This window comes from Monocercomonoides exilis (assembly GCF_001643675.1).
Source record: "Monocercomonoides exilis strain PA203 chromosome Unknown scaffold31-1199392, whole genome shotgun sequence".
NCBI lineage: Eukaryota > Preaxostyla > Oxymonadida > Polymastigidae > Monocercomonoides > Monocercomonoides exilis.
In genome coordinates, this window is record NW_027150576.1 from 322,798 (window position 1) to 341,766 (window position 18,969).

Consider the following 18,969-nt stretch of genomic DNA (forward strand, 5'->3'; position numbering starts at 1 on the left):
TTTTTTACAACACATTCATTATTCGAATATGGGAAACAAATACTGTCAAAACCGGATATAATCACAGCGGTTTTTGCACAACTTTTTGTAACTCCATCCGATTGTGATAATATCCAATGCTGCTTAACATAGAAAAAAAATAAAAATTAATTTATAAAATAATTAATTTTGGGTCGATTTTTTTATTTTTGAAAATTCTTCATCAAAACGCATTTTTCACTTGCGAAATTAATTTTTTGCATAAATGGATATTATTTAGACTTATTTGAGCATATTTTTCAAAAAGCGAAAAATTAAAATTTTCAATCAAAAAATCTTTTTTTCATTGAAAAAATCACCCATTATTATAAAAAAATGTGATCATATATTTTCAGCCCTATGATTAAATGATATATGAAATGAATGAAAAACAGGTATAAAATGTCAGCGCATCGAAGAATGTGACTTAAAACAAATGTGATTGTATTCGATGTTATTATGTCCGGTTTTGACTGTTATTCAAAATTAATCAAATTTTGTATCTTTAAAAAAAATTCTTTTTGGTGAAAAATTGGTTTTTGGCTGAGTATCGAAAAGTGATGAAAATATTAAATTTTTTCATTATTTATAAAATTGATGAAAATTTGAATCCCAATAAATATTATTTGTCTATTAACATTAAAATTTCTAGCTTTTCAGAAAAAAAATAATCATCATTGTTATCTTTAAATTTTCAAATTAATTCAACTAACATTTTTTATAACTATTCATGAATTATTCAATATATATAGGTTTTATCATTATTAAATTATGATAACAAATATATTTCTTAATGGAACAAGTCCATTTACAGATATTTCATAAAATACCGGACATCGTACAAAAAACCGGACAAGATCGCTTTCACTTTAACTGCAAGAGGAATAATTATGTTTAATTTCCTCAAAATACATCCCATCAATACAAACTCATTTGACATACAAATCTTTCAAAACAGCTTCATTTGTGCTCAGATAAAATTATCGATTGAAATCTCGGAGAAATAAGATTTTGAGTTACTCAGAGATTTCAATGATTAATTTTTCTGAGCACAAATGAGAATTTTTTGAAAGTTTTGTATATCAAATGAGTTTGTATTGATGGGATGTATTTTGAGGAAATTAAACATAATTATTCATCTTGCAGTTAAAGTGAAATCGATCTTGTCCGGTATTTTATGCGATATCTGAATACACTTTATAAATTCCGTATTTGTTTTGAAGTGTTAATCTGAATTCATTTTAGAATAATTGAATAATATTGATTGAATAATGCATAATGATACATTGTAAGTTGAATTTGTTACAAAATTTTCAAATTTCCATGATGATGATTTATTTCTGAAAAGTCATAAATTTTTATGTTAATAGACAAATAATATTTATTGGGATTCAAATTTTCATCAATTTTATAAATAATGAAAAAATTTAATATTTTCATCACTTTTCGATACTCAGCCAAAAACCAATTTTTCACAAAAAAAAATTTTTTTTTAAAGATACAAAATTTGATTAATTTTGATTTGATTGTTTCCCAAATTCGAACAATACGTCTATTGATCTCAAAATGAAAGTTTAATAATTTTGAATGATTTGTTGTGCAGTTAAATTTGACAGTTTCAAAAAGTGATCAAATTACATTATTTATTTTCTTTATTTAATGGTTGCTCATTGCGATCTTGGTGGTTGGTTTTCATGGTCAATGCAAGGTATCATGGGCGTTGTGGTGTATTTGAGTTTAATTGGTTTGCAATTTTTAATGAATAAGTGAATGCGTTATATTTTTTTCGAAAAATTAATTGTTAAGTTAAATGGATGCGAGAGCGACCACAACGTCCTGCAATTATATGGTTTTTTGATACGACAAAGCAAGTAGCAGGTAAGACAGTTGCTGAATAATTTTGCTTTTTTCTTTAAAATGATAATTCGATATTTTTTTAAGGAGTTCTTCTTCAGCATTTTTCAAATTTATTTTTTGCAATGGTTATTGGAAAAGAATTTTCAAATGATGAATGTGCTTGGTATGGAATTTGTATTATATTTATGTTTATATTTATCATTTCTTTCTGTTGATTTTTCGAATTGTTTTTTAGGTATTCATGTTCGCATCTTGTTGACAGTATTGTTGGAGTGTTCTTCTGTTGGCTAATGCATAAGGGATTTTTGTGGTTTGTTAACAAACATAGAATTCGATTATATCGGCTTAGAAGTGGAATATACGGAGATCCTCCATCATTTTCAACATTTTTACTTCAAATGTTGATATGGCTTGTGATTGTAGCATTGGTTTGAGAAAACATTTATTGATTTGTGCTTTTATAATTCGAGGATGTTAACAATTTTCTTATTCTGACGTTGCTTGTGTTTAGTCAAAATGCATTGTATTTCCTCTATTATACATATTTGGAAAGCCCTTATTTGAAATATTTCGTTATATTCTGTCTCCAATTGAAGGATATCCTGAGTTAGAACTTGCAACCGTTTTATTTATCATCCCGCTTATCGTCAACACCTGCGTGTTTTGGATCTCGGATTCATTTTTGAAGATGAAGACGCGAAAATCAACTCGATTTCAAAAAGGAAGGAGCAGAATGGTGAGTGTGAGTGAGTATTATGAGGAAGAGTACTTCAGCAGCGAGGAGCAAGACCCAGCAAACATGCCATATGCTCTGAGGCATCCGTCTACCGGTTTGCATTTGTAATCTTTTTTCTTTCTTTCTTTCTTTCTTAATTTTTTCAATCTTTATTTATTTATTTGATTCCATTTTTATCACTTTCATAAATAATACAAACCAATTCTTGTTCGTTCAGATGAGCAGCGTGAGTCTGTCAATGTGGCTGCACCATCGTCTCCAACCTCAAAATCACAAACATCAACACCCAACATTGTATCATCATCATCATCATCATCATCATATGCATCTTCTTCTTCTTCTTCTTCAGATGCATATTTGAGAGACGAGCAAAGAATGCTGCTGGCAAAGCAGCGAAAAGCAGCAGAAGAGGAAAAAGAGGCGCTTTTGCTTTGCCCACCGGTGGATTCGATGAAAGTTGCAGCAGAGAAAGTTCCGCTTTCTGCGCATTCGCTTCGGCTGAAGGCAGAGCTGGCAGCGGCGAATATGATTGAGAGAGTGAAGGACAGAGAGAAAGAGGAGGAGAAGGAAGGAGTGAAGGAAGGAGAGAGAGGGTTTGGAAAGATGATAGGGAAAGGGAAAGGGAAAGGAGGAGCGACAAGGCTGAGTGATTTGACAAGCGCTGAGGAAGGCGCTGAGGAAGAACAAGGGAACGAAAGTGAAACACAACCACTGTTGAAACATAATTAGCATCTTTTCATGTGCATATCAATGTTTTTTTTAAATAGATTCCTTTAGCTGCTTTTTTATGTATCAATATTTAATATGCATTTCTTCTTCAATTGATGAATTTTTATTTATTTTTTTTCCCTGTTTTTGAAGGAACAAAAAGTTTGAATGTGTTGATTAAAGAAAAGGAAGGGAATGGCAAATCCACATTTTCTCACAAAAAGGCTTTCCATTTCTAACTTTTAGAGAAAAATGTTAAATGAAATAAAAAAAAGAATCTTTGAGGAATACTTTGAAGTTGATATGTTTTCATCCAAATGCTCGTTAAACGCGAAAAGAAAACAAAAAAAGAGCAACATTTTATTTCTTAAAATTATTTTTTGCCAAAAATTGAAAACATTGTTTCAAAAATAAAAATTGAAAAAAAAAAGGTTGAATAATTCAAATAAAGAAAAAGACTTTAATGTTGAAAAAATAATCATATATTTTTAATAAAAATAAAAATAATGTATAAAATATTGAAGGAATAAAATAAATAAAATAAAAAATAACAAGAATAATGAACTGACATTTATCACTCTCACTCTCACACATTCTCTCAAAGTTATTGTACATCTCTCTTTCTCTTTCTATTTCACGTTACCTTCGCCACACGTTACTGCAAAAGAATAGAAAACAAAAAGATAATAAAATAACAATAAAAAAAAGAGTTATGTGACTCAAAAAACGAGTTTTAAAGTCTCAATCAATAAAATTTTCTGTGAAGAAAAACACATTCAAGCATTTTAAGTGATTCGCTTTAAAACTTAATCTTAAGTTTCTTCTTTGTATAGTTCTTCAAATAACAGCCTTGCACAAAAAGACAAGTCATTTGCACCTATTTCATTGATCGAATTCTCTTTGAATGAATTGTTTGTCAGATTTACACTTTGTCCATTGCAATTTCCTTCCAGCCAGGCAATTTCGTTGGATGTGTTGGCTTGGACATCATTTTCATTGACACAAACTCAATTCTCGTATTCAAATCTTTTGCAGTCACCTGCGGTAATAATAATAATAATAATAATAATAATAATAATAATAACAGAAATAAACGATAAATGATGTACATTGTATTCAAAGATGTGACTAACAAATCTCATAAAATTCAGTATTTTATCTCATCCACATGTTGAAAGAAGAATGAATTTCAAACAAACAAACATTAAATTATTTCATATTTCCACTTAATTTTCTTCTTTATTTCTTAATTTTAGTTCTTAAAACATACATAGAACTTATTCACTTTTGGAATATTTGTGATGACAATTGGCAGCGGAGCATCGTTTTTGAAGAACATTGCTGTTCTTTTGCTCATATTCAGCTCTATTCGAATCAAATCTCCTGTTGTGAAGGGCTCCAAATGTTCTGTGTGTGTGCGGATATGCATCTTTCCACTAAAATGTTAAGAAAGAAAGAAAGAATAAAGAAATTGAGAAATCATTTAAAAAAAGCTTTCTTTTTCTCAACACTAATTAAAAAAAAAATAAAAAATGCAATTCTTTCGCTCGATTTTTATAAGCATACGAGCATTTGTACTCCACAAATATTTTGTCTGCCTCTTCATGAGAAGAGTTGTTGCCCATCACATCCATAATAAACCCAAATTTCGTGCTTGTGTCTTTGAATATGGTTCCTTAAAGGTTTATATAAGAAATAGAAAAGTTAAGAAAAGAAAAATATTGATAAAAAAAAATGGAAAATATTGTTATGAAAGATAAATATGAAATATGAAATCATAATAATAAATATGAAAATATAACAAGACAAAAGCACAAAGACCAATGGATTAAAATAATAATAATAATGTTTGAATCATTTTTTGAAAAATGTCGAATAAAAATTGTTTTCTTAAAATAATGGTTCACAAATTCTTTCCTGTATTTCATCATTCATTTCTTCCCCTCAAATACAATTAAAAAAAAAAACCATTTTATAAATGAATATTACTGCATTTTCTTTCTTTCTCTTTCTTTCTTTCTCTTTCTTTCTCTCTTTCTCTCTCTCCAATCTCTATCACACCCTGTTGCAAATACGGTTTCCACTCAACAGACACCACGTTCTCCAGCACAACATAGTCCACAAAGACGGTTGTCTCCGTCTTTTTCACCCAAGTTACGTTCTTCCCTGTTATCTTCACAGCATTCGGATCACGCGCCACCAACTGCCCTGCAGCAGTCAGATCAGCAGGCTCACTAAACATGGAAGAAGGGGGAAAGTGGTGATAAAATAAAATAAAATAAAATAAATTACAAATTTATATATCATTTGGAAAAGAATCGAAAAGAAAAGAAGAGCCATGAAAATTCAATTTGCTTTAAAAATTAAATTAGCAAATTGGCAAATAAATAAAAACTCAAAAATTCATCATTTCTATTTCGCGTACTTCAAATCAAAAGCGCCTGCGCCACCAGCTCTGCTGACACCGTACTCGTTCAGATCGTTTATTCCGTAGTCCCACGCAGAGCTGCCATAAGCAGAAGAACCGGAAGGAGGCGGAGAACTCGTGTAAGGCTGCTGGGTGGTGGCGGGGTATGAAGGATAGGAAGGATATGCGGTGGAAGGGATGGTGGATGAAGAAGGAGAAGCAGAAGAAATCGAAGAGCCAGGCATCATCGAAACGGAAATCGGTGCAGAAGGAGGATAAAACGACGATGTAACTCCCATTTGCGGTTGCAACTGCGGTTGCGGTTGCGGTTGAGGCTGCTGTTGGTGTGTTTTCACGAATTCCTCAATAAACTGCCTAAGTTGATTGAATGAATCAGCCAAACGTTGCTGCATATCGGAATTGGCTTTAAGCCCTTCTCTCATCGCAGTTATTTCTTTTACCGCGTAATCTCTCAGCTCGTCAATCTTCGATGACGAACTCTGAAATAAAAAAGAGTGGACAAATACGAATAATTATTTCAAATCGTAAATTCCAAATAAAATGTCGTGTAATATATAGTTTCCACACATCCATGCATTCTTTTTTCATTCTTTCAATGCTCTGAATAATTTCGAAACGCGTCATGGAACTCTCGTTATGTTGCTCAGTCTTTTAGAAATATATCCATAAAACTTTTTACAAAATATCAAGAATTAAAGAAAATACAGTGAATTGTACTGGCTGCTTTGACACAGTTGTAACTACAGATGAAGAAGGAATTGCAGAAGGTAGAGATGGTTGAAGAGGCTTCATCAATAAATCTCAAATAAATTCCAAAAAAGTTGAAAAAATGAAACAAACATAATCTCTGACTTGACCCTGTGAATGATAAAAGTTAAAAATACAAAATAAATACAAGAATTCAAATATTAATATGTAAGCAAACAATTTGAATTGGATGCTTGGGAAGCCAAATCTGTTCAAAATATTCAATAGTTTTCATTGCAAAATCATGAGCATATTCTTCAGTAGTGTTCAAAAGTTCCTTTGCATTTCTTTCGAGTTCTGCAACGTTTTTCGTAATTACAAATCTCTGGCAAAATGCTTGAGGGTTTTCGGCTAATGTTGCAATTCGAGATAAATTATCTGATCCAAAATGACTCATCTCTAGATCTGTTCCTTGCCACCAGGTTGCAAGGGCATTAGGAGGAGGAGGAAGCGACATGAAAATAAACTAATATTTTTATTTGAAAGATCGATAGCACCCCATTTTAACATAAAAATGCGACTTTCATTCCAAAAGAAGTTTAAAATAAAAGTTGTATTTTCAGTTTATTTAAAAAAAAACATTTTGAAAATAAAACATTTTCATTATCTACTTTTAAATAAAAACTTGATGAATAAAACTTAATATAATTCAAAAAAAAAAGAACATTTATCATCCAAAAAAACTATTTATTTGAGACTAAAAAAAAGCCATCCAATTAATAATTCATAAATTATATTTCAATTTTTTTCATTTTCACATATGCATATATGTTTGATTAAAATCGATCTGTTGATCGCAACCATTGCAATAGAAACTCTTGTCAAAATGGATAAATTTCTGTTTTCCTTTGATGCAAAGAGGAAATTATTTTCAGTTTGTCGTTTTTTTCGATTCACTTTATATTAGCGTGTGCAACGTGAATAATTACACTGACTTTTTTTAAATTCTGGACAGAGTTTTAGAAGATGAGATGCGAAAGGAAGAAAATGTGACAAGTGTGCAATTTGTGTATTTTGTTCTGTTGTTGCTTTTAATTATTAACTCAATGAAAAATTTTTAACAAATATTTGTTTTGGAATATTTGTATTTTGTCTGAAGCCCAAAGAAGGTCAGCACATACTTCATCAAAAGCAAAGCCAAAGCGTTCGAAAATGATTCAATCACCTGAGAAAATACCCTCTGTAGAAGAAAATGAAACAAATGAAGTGATGAAACAAGCCTCGTTGAAAGAATCAATTCCGAAACACAGAAAGCATCGTACCAATAATTTAAAACTATGGATTTGTTCAGCCGGGATATATATGTTAGCTATAATTCTGCATTTTTATCCCTCGCTCATTTCGTATGTCAGAAATGCGAAACATTAAATATTTAATTTTTCTTCAAATTTGGAAAATTAGTATTTTCAAACATGATATTTTTTTTGTACGTATTTTTTTTTTAAAGAAACAAAAACAATGTTCATTCACAGCAAAAATGTTAAAAAGAAATAAACTGCTTTGCATGAAAAGAAAACAACAAGAACTTGTTATTCGTTTTAATGATTTTCTCCATTTTGATGAAAATGAAGAAAACGATTTTTTTCTTTTTGAAATATTAATTTGAGGGAGATATTAAACAGAATGATTTCAAATATTCAAGAAAAAATATCAAATTCAATAGATGAATTTTGAATAGATTTTTTTGATTCAAATAAACCTTGTTTATTCAAATGAACTCATGTTTATTCGAATAGATCAAGTTCATGTGAATAAACTGAGTTCATTTGAGATAGACTGAGTTCATTTGAGTTACGAAAATTAATATAAAAAAACAGGAATTTTAAATGTGTTTAAAATGGATTGCAAAAACATACTAATATTATTTGCACATTGATAATGCAGTCTTGGAAATGATTTTTGTTGTTTTCGTCAAATTATTTATTTTATTAATCAAAATCAATATCTCATTTTTCTCTGCCAAATAACTTCTTGCAAATTATTAAAAATCATTTGTTCTTTTCTTCAATAATTAACAAAAATCGTTTTTTTTTTTCTTTTGTGCAATACGATAAATTTTGTTAAGCATTTGTGTCTTTGTAATCAAAATCAAACATACGAAGAAAGCAAGAATCTTTTTTAACTTAATTTTTTGAGGTATCGAAATAGAACAATAGAAAAATGAATCTCATCAAGAAATTAAGGAAATATTCATTCCTTTGTTCAAATTGACACAAAAATGCAATTGTCGTACATTCAAATATGATCTGAAAATTGTGCTCCTGCATTTTCGTTTGTTTAAAAAATATTTCAAAAGTCAGTGATAAAAAATTGTCACATAAATGAAGTTTTTCGAATAGCATTTCTTTCTGTGTTTGCATGTGCATTATTATTTCTCGTTTTCTTTTCTTGTTTCTCTTTATAACACTCAAACGCTTCTGTTTTCTTACAAACTTTCCATCATCATCTTCCAGTCTGTGACAATCAATAACCAAATTTGTCAACCAACATTCTATTTTTGCATCTGTTCCAACGTTTTCTCTACCTCCTGAGTAGGTGTCAGAAAGTCTGAGCCAAAGCTTTTTCATCCGGCCGAAAAACCATTCGACAGGAATTCGACATCTTGCAATGCTCTTGTTGAATTCATCAATACTCAGAAAATCCAATTCTTGTTCAGTGTGTTGGTCAAATATGGAGCTGGAAGATTCAGTCGATGATGAGGATGTTCTTTTTGTTAATGATGAAATAGAAGAATCAAAGAATGAAAGTTGTGACAAGGCTTGTGATGAAGATTTCATTGTTTCAGGAAAGTGATCAGTCGGAAGTCTGGTAAAAGCTTGGGAGCATTCAGGAAAAGTGGAATGTGATTCTGTTTGAGGAATAAGAGGAAGCGGAGGGGGTGCAGGGAGTGGAGGGAGTTGTTGTGGAGAAGTGAAAGAAGGAGGGGAAGGAGGAGAGGAAGGAGGAGAAGGAGAACGAGGAGGAGAAGGAAGCTTGTTTATTTCTGATGAAAATTTGGCGGAAGTCAATTCTTGGAAAAAACATTTTTTGATGGGAGTGATCAATCGAATGTTTGGGAAATGTCCTTGATATCCTTTGTCTCCCATGATCGCCCAGCTATCATTCCGAAAATCTTGATAATTCCTTATTCTTTCTTCATCAGTTTTTTTCAAATATTCTTCATATCTTTTCATTCCTTTTCGAAACAAGAAAACATCATGTTTTCCTCCTTCAATCGCGTCAGAAACAAATAAGGCCTTGTAAGGTTTCCAAGATGAAACCGCCACTTCGATTTTGATGCAATAAACTGAATGATGTGCGTCAAACAGTTTTTTCCCTTCTGTGAATGTGGTAGAAATGGGATATGGAACTTTAATTGTCGTTGCATCGACTAACAAAGCTACATTAGGAAATTCTTCGTTGGGAATTAGTGGAGGCCTTGGTGGAGTGGAAAACATTTCATTCAACGCAGAAAGCAATGCGGGGCGTACATCAGTCAAACAATTGCTTGCCATTGATTGAGATATACCCATGAAAGAGGAAATCCTCTCCAAGGTCGTCCTGCTGGACAGCCACTCAAGATACACTATAAGCTTATCGTGTGGTGAAAGTGTTGATGGAGGCCCTTTTTTCGGTGCGCTGTTCACGATGGATTTCATCAAATTTCCAAGTTCAACAACTGTTGTTTTCGGAAAATGCAAATGCTCATCATTGGTGAAACGAAGATAAAAACAGGTGATTAATCCTATTGATTCTTCTTTTTTCTCTACATCTTTATTAATATCAATCTTTTCTATTTTTTCCATTTGTTTTGTTTTCCTATCCTGCAGTTCTTCAAAATCCGGCTGTTTCCGCTTCGGTTTTTCATTTCGCAGATTAACAGATTGCTTCATTTTTTTGAATCTTTTCTCTTTGATTTTCGTTGAATTCAGAGTATATTTTGAAGGTGACTCTTTAATGGAGGGACTATCTGCAGTTTTTTGAATTTTTGAATTCAAATGATCTCTTGTTTCGTTGTAAACAAATGGTGTTGTTTGATTTACAACATTTAAAACATTTGATGTTGATGGAACAGTTTGTTGATGAGATGAATTATCTTCATTTTGGTAAAGACTTTCACAGGATTTATTTTTCAAGTGTGCATTAAATTCAAAATCGTTTTGATCAAACGATGGGCATTCCACATTCTTTTCCCGGCATATTTTAGTATAAATGTCAACAATACGTAAAATACAAAATGAAAACCTTCCGATGTGTGAATCTTCATCATCTCTAGGAATTCCAAAGAAAGCAATGGAGCTTGTGCTGGACAATAACGACATTATTCGAAATAGATAAAATTCTTACAAAATTATGGGGAAAATGAAATTTCATCACTGAACAATCATTCAAACCTTCCCGCTGAACACTAATAATGAAACACATCATCCGTATTTGTTAAAATCTTCTTGAAAAGATATCATATTGAGAGACTCTCCAAAAAAAAATGATCAGTTGAACAAAAAGTTAAATAAAAATTCAACAAATATTTCTTTTGTAAAGTTGATTGAGTTTAGCTCACCAGACTCATTCTTTTCTGACAAATTGAAAATAAAGACAAATTAGTTAATTAATATTGAGGTGCATCCAAAAATTCGAATGTTCAAAAATGGTTAAAACACGTTGATCGAATTTTCTGATTATTCGTAACGCATGTCAGTCTAACGAATAAAGCAATACTCAAATGTGAAAAACATGGATAGTTTTCCTTGTGAGTTAAGGTCTATTCAATTGGTTTTAAACTTTCAGAAGCTTATTCGAAATTATATTGTTTTTTCACATTATTTTTCCCCTTATGTCCTTTTTTGCCATAAGAAATGGATATTTTCACAGGCTCCTGGTCATCTTCATGTGCTGCAAAGGAGAATGTGTAATTACAAAGTTCCAAAATTCCATTTCAAGAATCAGCTTATAATTGGAAAAAGTCGATGAATTAGGATCAGCGAAAATGTTCAATGCAAATCATGTGAAATTGTGGTATAAATGTTTCAATTTCTCACAGGCCTCAAAATGATGTGTGATTCATGAGGTTCCGTTTTTGAAGATCAGAACTTTGAAAACTTTTGTCAGAGAAGAGATGATGAGAAGAAGAACAAGAGTTGACAATGAAATGAGTTGAAAGATGAAACTGTCATTGATTAAGTACAGCAACATTTCTGTTCATTCGAATGCTCCTAAGAGAGGATGGCTGATTTCTCTGGATACATCGATTTTTTTGAATAACTGCTCATTCTCAGGTTGTTGTTGATACACAAAAAGGAAAATAGCTTTGTTACTGCTATTCTGCTCTTTCGCTGGAGTGTGAACAAATCTGTTTGTTGGAAGTGTTCATTTCTTCACTTCTCATTTTCAAGATGATGCTTCAAGATTAAAAGAATTGTTTGTGCAGAATAATTCGCTTGTCCATAAAAAACATTCAGCAATAATAACAAAAGAGCTTCAATTTTTAATTCTTCGTTTGTGAATTGTCGATCTTGGCTGGAAATGTGACGATTGAGAAAGGATAATTCTTTTACCACAATCCATTTTTTCTTTATATTCTTCACTCCGGATAATATCATCTTCTTCGATTCTGCTTCGCTGACAATTTCGAGCTTGAAGGGAGGAGATGTGGTGAAAGATAATTCTTCGCTGTGGATTCTGGATGATGGATGCAGCCTGGAAGGGATGGCAGGAGAAAGGGAATCGCCCTTCTTCGTTCCCAAGCTGGAAGAGGCTTTAGCCAATGAAAATGGAGGTGGGATTGAAATATAATACAAGATAGCGCTTCTTCTTCCATGTGATTCGTCATTCCGACTGATTTTGTCATCTGGAGATTCAGACCTGATTGAGGCATATAACTTTGAGGATGATGGTTTTGCGAGTGAAACGGAAGCAGTTGGGATGGTGTTTTCGAAAAATCGCTCTTTGATCCAGAATGAAACAGAGGTTTCTGTGATGATTGTGTATGCGAAGCGATTGTCTGTAACTGATTTATTTATTCTGAGGAGCAAAAGTAAGTTGAAAGCAAATGAAGAGGAAAGGATTGTTGAAGGAGGAAAAGAAGGGAAATCGTATTTGTCGTTGATTGTTTGCATTGAGGTTGTTGTATCACTGCTTGTAGTCATTGTTGTTCTGGCTGTTTGAGGAAGAAGGAAAAGAATGAAGCCGAAGATTAGAAAGATATTGCGAATGATAACAGCAGAAAGGATCCTAAGGAGTTTGGGATGGTGAAGATGGAGATTTCTTCTGACGCTCAGTGGATGAAAGCAGATTCTGATTCATTAAAGAAGAATCAAGTGTAGCTTTTTGAATAATAATCTGATGAAATAATTGATTCATAAGCCGTAAATATAGAAAGTCGATATCGAAAGCTGCATCTACAAATGTATTCAGCTTTTCGCTTCAGTACTACGGAAAATATCAGTGATAAATCGCTCCATGAACATCAAAAGAAGCTAATTTTTATATTAGATTTTTAATTACGTGATGATCACATTTTTTGTTAATGAGAAAAAACAGGATATAAAAACGAGAACATAATTATTTTTTCATTCATTTCACGTTATTTCTATCAAATAAAACCTTCTTTTAACACATCTCTAATTTTGTTTGAGAATATTGAGAAATCATAATTAATTTGAATTTTTCAGTTTTTTTGTTGATAAAGTGAAAGATAAAACGTAAAAATGATATAATTAGTGCTCTTTTATTTTTTAAAAAAACATTATTTAAGTGAATCGCACTTTATTCAAGTGTCAAATCAACCATTTGAAATAGCATTACTTCATTTTTTAAAATAACTCAGTTCATTCAAATAAATTGAATTAATTCAAATGAAAAAAATCTATTCACAATTCATCTAATAAACCAGGAAAAAAATAATTTGTGACTTTTTCATTATAATTAAACTTTTCTTTTTTTACTCTTTTATGAAATCTCAAATAACTCAATATTGCGTTTTAGCCTGGGTGACGTAAAGAAAAATAATCGTCACGTCCGTCACCAGTTTTCCACTTACAAAAAAAAAAAAAAAAAAAAAAAAAAAAAAAAAAAAAAAAAAAAAAAAAATTCTTTTTGTGAAAAAACATTTTGTTTATTATGGCATGTAAAACTTTGTCTTCAAAAGAATTTTGAATTTCACAAAAATCCCATTACAACGTAAATTTTTAAAAAATGAAACAGTGTATTGAATTAATAGTTGTGAAAAAATGCATGTATATGAAAGAATTGTGTGGGAACAGGTTAGTGTTAGGCTTTTTTGTGTTTACAGTATTACTCGATTTATTTAGTGAAAGAATATACTAATTCTCTTTTTAAATAAAAATGGCAAAGAATACTCAATAAAATTTACCAACTTAAAGATTGGAATTGAACAATAAGGAAAAAATACATAGGTTTTAATTATTATTTCAGTAGAAATCATGATAATTGAATTCGTTTTTTTTTTTTTTTTGAATATCAGAATTATTTTGTAAACTTGTGATTGCATTGAGGAAGGGAAGAAACGAAAAAATCGAAGAAATGAATGAACTAATGAAAGATATGAATATCTTCAATATATACTCTATTATCACTGCTGAACCATCGAAAAAAATATGAAAGATGAACGAAGAAATGATAATATCGATTGTGAATATCTTTCTATTGTTGGAGCAATTGAGATATTGCAATAAGCTGAAAAGAATTATCACTCGAGGTTTTCAAAAATTTTTTTGAGTTCAAGATTTGAAAGTTTGATAATTGATGAAAACGATAAGAAAGAAGGAAAGAACGAAAAACTGCTGATTAATCTTTGTGGATGCTGTATTTTTTTAATTATGACTTTATCAGAATTACAATCGATTTGTGTGCCATGCCTTCTGAACGCTGTATCGAGGAAAGAGGAAAACGAGAAAACATTAAAAGAGGTGGAAATGGCTTTGCAGGCTTTGAGTAACATTAGTCGATTTGTAGCATGAACATATCTGAATCATTTTTGGCATTATTGATTTTCTTCTTCTTTTTTGATTGGAAAATAGAAAAAAAACATTATTTGAATGAGATCAAAGAGATTATTTAATATCATCAGGAGCATCACAATTTTTCACGACTTGCCTATCAGTATGTTGGTCGTTTTTGATTTCCAGATTGGGCAATAACAAAAACAAGGAGAGAGAGATTGTGAACGAACTGCCTTTTATAAACGAAGCAAAGACGAGAACTGGGAGAATTATTGATGCGCGTGGATTGGGAGAGAAAAAAAGATGAGGAAAAAGGAGAGGAAGCGAAAGAAGTACTAATAATCAGGAGATGGTTATATGCAATTATTTAATTCTTGCCCTGGTGCAAATTTTGGAATGAAGAATACGTTTAACTTATCAACAGCATCGTTCAGGTGCATCGAGCATCAAAGAAAAATTACCCAGACTTTGTCGGCGGATGCCTCAAATCTATGAAAGGAACCATAAAACAGGACTGTGAAAATTGGTGCTTTTTAGAAAAAAGGAGCTGTTTATGCTGTTGAGGAGGAAATTCAGAGGCAAACATTGAATTGAAGGATTACATGAGAAAGCTTGGAAATCTTTCAAATAATTACAACGAGATTGAAAGAAGAGGAGAAAGAAGAAATGGAAGAAGCGAAAAGAAAGAGATTGAAAGGACGATTATTCGAAAGGATGGAAAAAAATGGATGTGAAGATGTCATTTCAAGCAAATGTGAAATGTTTGATTTTCTAGACAGAAATTTTTATACTGAAATGTTGTTAGTGGTTTCTGATTATTATGTGAATACCAAAAAAAGGAGAAAGATAAATTTTTATTCATGAAAATTATTGCATTTATCACAATTTCACGGGGAAAAAAACATTAACAGAAATCAGATTCTATTCTTGAACAAAATTATTTCACTTCACTTCATTTCGATAGAATGAATAAACAAAAACAATTAAAAAAAGACACATCCATCAATTCTTTTCATTTTTACTTTGAAAATTAACTATGAATAGCTTATTTGAACACAATATTCTTTTAATTATTTGAAAGAATCTTGGTCTCTCGTTTCTCCGAGCTGTATCTCCTCCGCTTCTTGTCGCTATGTATTTATCTGGTCTCTTCATTAACTGCTTTAACCGCGAATTCCAAACAATTTCAGCCAAGAGAAACGGATGATGAGTAAATGCTGACCATTTGAAATTAAATAATACGAGAAGCAATAAAGGTTCACAAAAATTGAAAAGCTTGTTCTTCAATTGCAGAAGATATTATTATTATTATTATTATTATTATTATTATTATTATTATTATTATTATTATTATTATTATTATTATTATTATTATTATTATTATTATTATTATTATTATTATTATTATTATTATTATTATTATTATTATTATTTTGATGTGAATTCGAATTGCTCGTTAAAACAAACAACAGGCTTATTCAATTAAAACATTACAAACCTCAACGATTAATAGCATTCAGATTTTTTGTGTATATTTGCTCTTATTTTTTCTTGTTTATTTTTGGGTTATCCATTGTGAATAAGCAGTTGCGCCAATCCTTTTACAGAATAAATTTTCATCAATAATCCAGTGGGAGATTCAAAATGTTTCTAAAGTTTCAGCATATTCTTGAAAGATGTTTGATCCTCAAAAACGGTTTTTGAAGCTTTTCTCATTTCGATTAATAATGAATAAGACATTGATTCTTGATAAATATTTAAAAAATCAAAACCTGGTATATTCCAGTTCAAATATTTGTGCAATTGTGATAAACTTCAATTGTTGTTGTTATAGGTTTGCATTTTTTGGAGTTATTATATATTCTTCCATCAAAATAGTTGCATTATGAAAAGCAAAGCAAAAATCTATGGTTGCATCATTGACAAAAATGGAATCACATGATTCTTTTGATTTGTTTTGTTTTATTTATTCTTCTTCCACATTTTTTGATTTTTTTTGCAAAACTGACTTGAAGTGGAGCCAGGAGTCACTGACGTTAGTGACAGTCAAAATTCCGTTCACCGCATTCACGGCAGTGAAAAATGAATTATGGAAGATTTGATAATAACATTTTTCTGTATTTTTCTGATTTAAAAATAAAATGAATTGAGCTATATTTTGAAAATAAATTATTCTGGAATGATAATTCGATATAATGGTTTTGATTTGTGACGTGGAATTTTTTGTTACGTCCGTCAAAAATAAAAAATGTTACGTCAGAAGTCACCACGTCACCCAGGGTTCATTGTGTTTGTAAAAGGCTTGAAAATACTTCGTTTTTTTAATTTCATTGAAATGCCTGAAAAAGAAAATTTAAACGCAATATCCGTGTCACCATTGGCGATAAAACCGGAACCTTTCGTGAAACTCGTACATTTTTTTGTTACTGTATATTGATTATATTTTTCATTTAATGGATTTTTTTTTGAAGCTCTCCTTTGTTAAACAATAAATTTAAAAAACCATTGCATGTTTGTAATCAAACGGTTTCAAAACCGATGAAATGATAGAAAAACCATTGAAAGATATTGAAAACCAGAATAAAATATTTCTTTGCACATGTTTTACACTTCTGAACAACAATAAAGATATTGTCATCAGCTAATTGAACAAATTATGAATCACTTTTCATTTCATTATACATTTTTTTCTTCTTGCATTTTCTTTTTCAAAAAGTTGTTTTCACGAGCCTCCTTTTCTTTTAGAGTCATTGTTGGAGATAAGCATCTTATCATCGTGGAAATATGTCAAACGCTTGAAGCTGTCAAATGTTTTGCTTTTCACTTGGTTTTGGTGATTGATTCTTTAAATTCCTCTTTTTCAAATGTATCTTTATAATCTTTAAGAATATCAAGCTTACTTCTTTTTTCTGATTTTTTCATATCAGAAATAGAATCTTCCTAATTCACAATTGTCACTTTCTTTTTATTCATAACGTTCAAATTTTCATCCTCATCATTCTTCAAATCTCTTGCATCTTCCAATTGCTTCTTTTTTTGTGCTTCGCGATTGCAAAAATCATCCAGCTCTCTTTATAAATCCTCAGTGTTACAAAGTCTACTTGGTTGTGTTATTGCAGATTTTTCATTAAAATACGTTTTTTAATCCATTTGAGTGAAAATATTGACATACTGGCTTTATATGCACAAAACATGAAAAAAATGATTCATTCATAACTTTTCCAATCATTCTCAGATCTCCAAATAATTTGAATTTTCATATCTGCAAATTTCCTTCATAAATGTTATTACAAAAAGTTTTGTGACATTCCATGACTGTCAAGAAAGGAACCCATTTTTCTTGAATATTTTGATCCAGAAAGCTTATCAAAAGTTCAAAATTTTTCAACGAAAATGCCTGAAGGAAAAATACTTTGCCCCATTTCATCAATAATAATAATTCAAACAATCGTTTTTGATGTGTAAAAAAGTGATTATTTTATTTTGACACTTACACTTTTTTATAATAATTAACAAAAAAAAAGAACATTAACCTGAAACCTAATCTATCGATTCGAGAGAAAACCCTAAAGCAGAACGAAATCCAATAAGTTCGTTTTCACGTATTCTATTCCTAAAAAATAACAGAGCAAACAAAAAAGAACTTCATATTTCTAAAACTCACATGCTTTGAATAAAAAAATTTTTTCAAACAAATCAATTTGAACAAAACTGTAAAATTTCCAAAAAATAATAAATTTTTCAAAAAAAAATTTGTTGAAAGTTTTATCATAGCTATAATATTTTTGAAAAAAATTCTTTTTCAAATTGGAATTATTAATTAGTTTTATTAATTATGTTCCAAATAATTTTTGCTTATATATATATATATATATATATATTTTAAATTTTCTGTATTATTTTGCATGGGAGCGTAAGAATTATCATGATATAATTGCAGGAAAAGTTTGGAACAAATCTCTGTTTTTTTCATAAAATAAAAAATTTCGTCCCATATATAAAAGATGTGTGACAAAAACGAAAAATTCACCTCAAACAGGTTTTTCAATATTATTTTAAATCATTAGATGAAATTTGAATAAACTCCTTCAATACAAATAAATTGGCTTAATTCAAATAAAGTGGGTTTATTTTAAATGAAGTTGGTTCGTTTTAAATGAAGCATGTTTATTCAAATTAACGCTGAAATCCATCATGTTAAAGTTTTGATAAATTTTATTTCATCTTTCAAAATTACTAATTGGCTCATTTGGTGTTGTTTCTTAAAGTCTATAGAATTCAATTTTTTCAACGGTTTTGATCTTTTTGATATTAATTGGAAATGAAACAAAATCACAACAAAATGAGCTTCAAAGACAAAAAAAAAAGAAAAATTTCGTGAGTTGAAAGTTTGTTTCGTTTCTATTTTTATGTTTATTTAAAAAAAAAACACAGAAGAACGATTTTTATTTGGATAAAAATGTTATGAGGAAAAGTGAAATGCTCTGAACAATTTCAATGTCTAATACACAAATAACTGCAAAAGTGTACGAAAT

At 30.3% G+C, this 18,969-nt stretch overlaps 3 protein-coding genes across 3 annotated transcripts; 1 reads left to right on the forward strand and 2 right to left on the reverse strand.

Annotated features, from left to right (window-relative positions):
* The first annotated feature begins 1,669 nt into the window (after positions 1-1,669).
* Positions 1,670-3,739, forward strand: MONOS_7682 (putative Vacuolar membrane protein). Its single transcript, XM_067878027.1, has 6 exons — positions 1,670-1,762; positions 1,825-1,896; positions 1,960-2,038; positions 2,111-2,303; positions 2,387-2,705; positions 2,829-3,739. The coding sequence occupies exons 1-6, from the start codon at positions 1,678-1,680 to the stop codon at positions 3,338-3,340; spliced, it is 1,260 nt and encodes a 419-aa protein (XP_067724863.1). The 5' UTR covers positions 1,670-1,677; the 3' UTR covers positions 3,341-3,739.
* Positions 3,599-6,986, reverse strand: MONOS_7683 (uncharacterized protein). The gene is made up of 9 exons (XM_067878028.1): positions 6,673-6,986; positions 6,588-6,605; positions 6,453-6,533; positions 6,315-6,395; positions 5,745-6,226; positions 5,381-5,553; positions 4,886-4,994; positions 4,590-4,755; positions 3,599-4,358 (listed from the first exon to the last, which is right to left on the reverse strand). Exons 1-9 carry the CDS (start codon positions 6,949-6,951, stop codon positions 4,242-4,244), a joined length of 1,506 nt encoding a protein of 501 aa, XP_067724864.1. The 5' UTR covers positions 6,952-6,986; the 3' UTR covers positions 3,599-4,241.
* Positions 6,987-8,612: 1,626 nt separating this feature from the next.
* Positions 8,613-10,279, reverse strand: MONOS_7684 (uncharacterized protein; the record flags this gene model as incomplete). Its single annotated transcript, XM_067878029.1, has 2 exons — positions 8,613-8,616; positions 8,928-10,279. 2 exons carry the CDS (start codon positions 10,277-10,279, stop codon positions 8,613-8,615), a joined length of 1,356 nt encoding a protein of 451 aa, XP_067724865.1.
* Between the last annotated feature and the right edge of the window lie 8,690 nt (positions 10,280-18,969).

What these genes read in the sequence shown, in the direction of transcription:
- MONOS_7683 (XM_067878028.1), bottom strand. Translation starts at nt 6,951, where the DNA reads ATGTCGCTTCCTCCTCCTCCTAATGCCCTTGCAACCTGGTGGCAAGGA. An exon ending in TGAAAAAAGAATGCATGGAT is followed by an intron (nt 6,227 to 6,314) that starts GTGTGGAAACTA and finishes TTTTTATTTCAG; the next exon opens with AGTTCGTCATCGAAGATTGA. An exon ending in GAAACCGTATTTGCAACAGG is followed by an intron (nt 4,995 to 5,380) that starts GTGTGATAGAGA and finishes TAAACCTTTAAG; the next exon opens with GAACCATATTCAAAGACACA.
- MONOS_7682 (XM_067878027.1), top strand. Translation starts at nt 1,678, where the DNA reads ATGGTTGCTCATTGCGATCTTGGTGGTTGGTTTTCATGGTCAATGCAA. An exon ending in TCAAATGATGAATGTGCTTG is followed by an intron (nt 2,039 to 2,110) that starts GTATGGAATTTG and finishes ATTGTTTTTTAG; the next exon opens with GTATTCATGTTCGCATCTTG. An exon ending in GGCTTGTGATTGTAGCATTG is followed by an intron (nt 2,304 to 2,386) that starts GTTTGAGAAAAC and finishes GCTTGTGTTTAG; the next exon opens with TCAAAATGCATTGTATTTCC.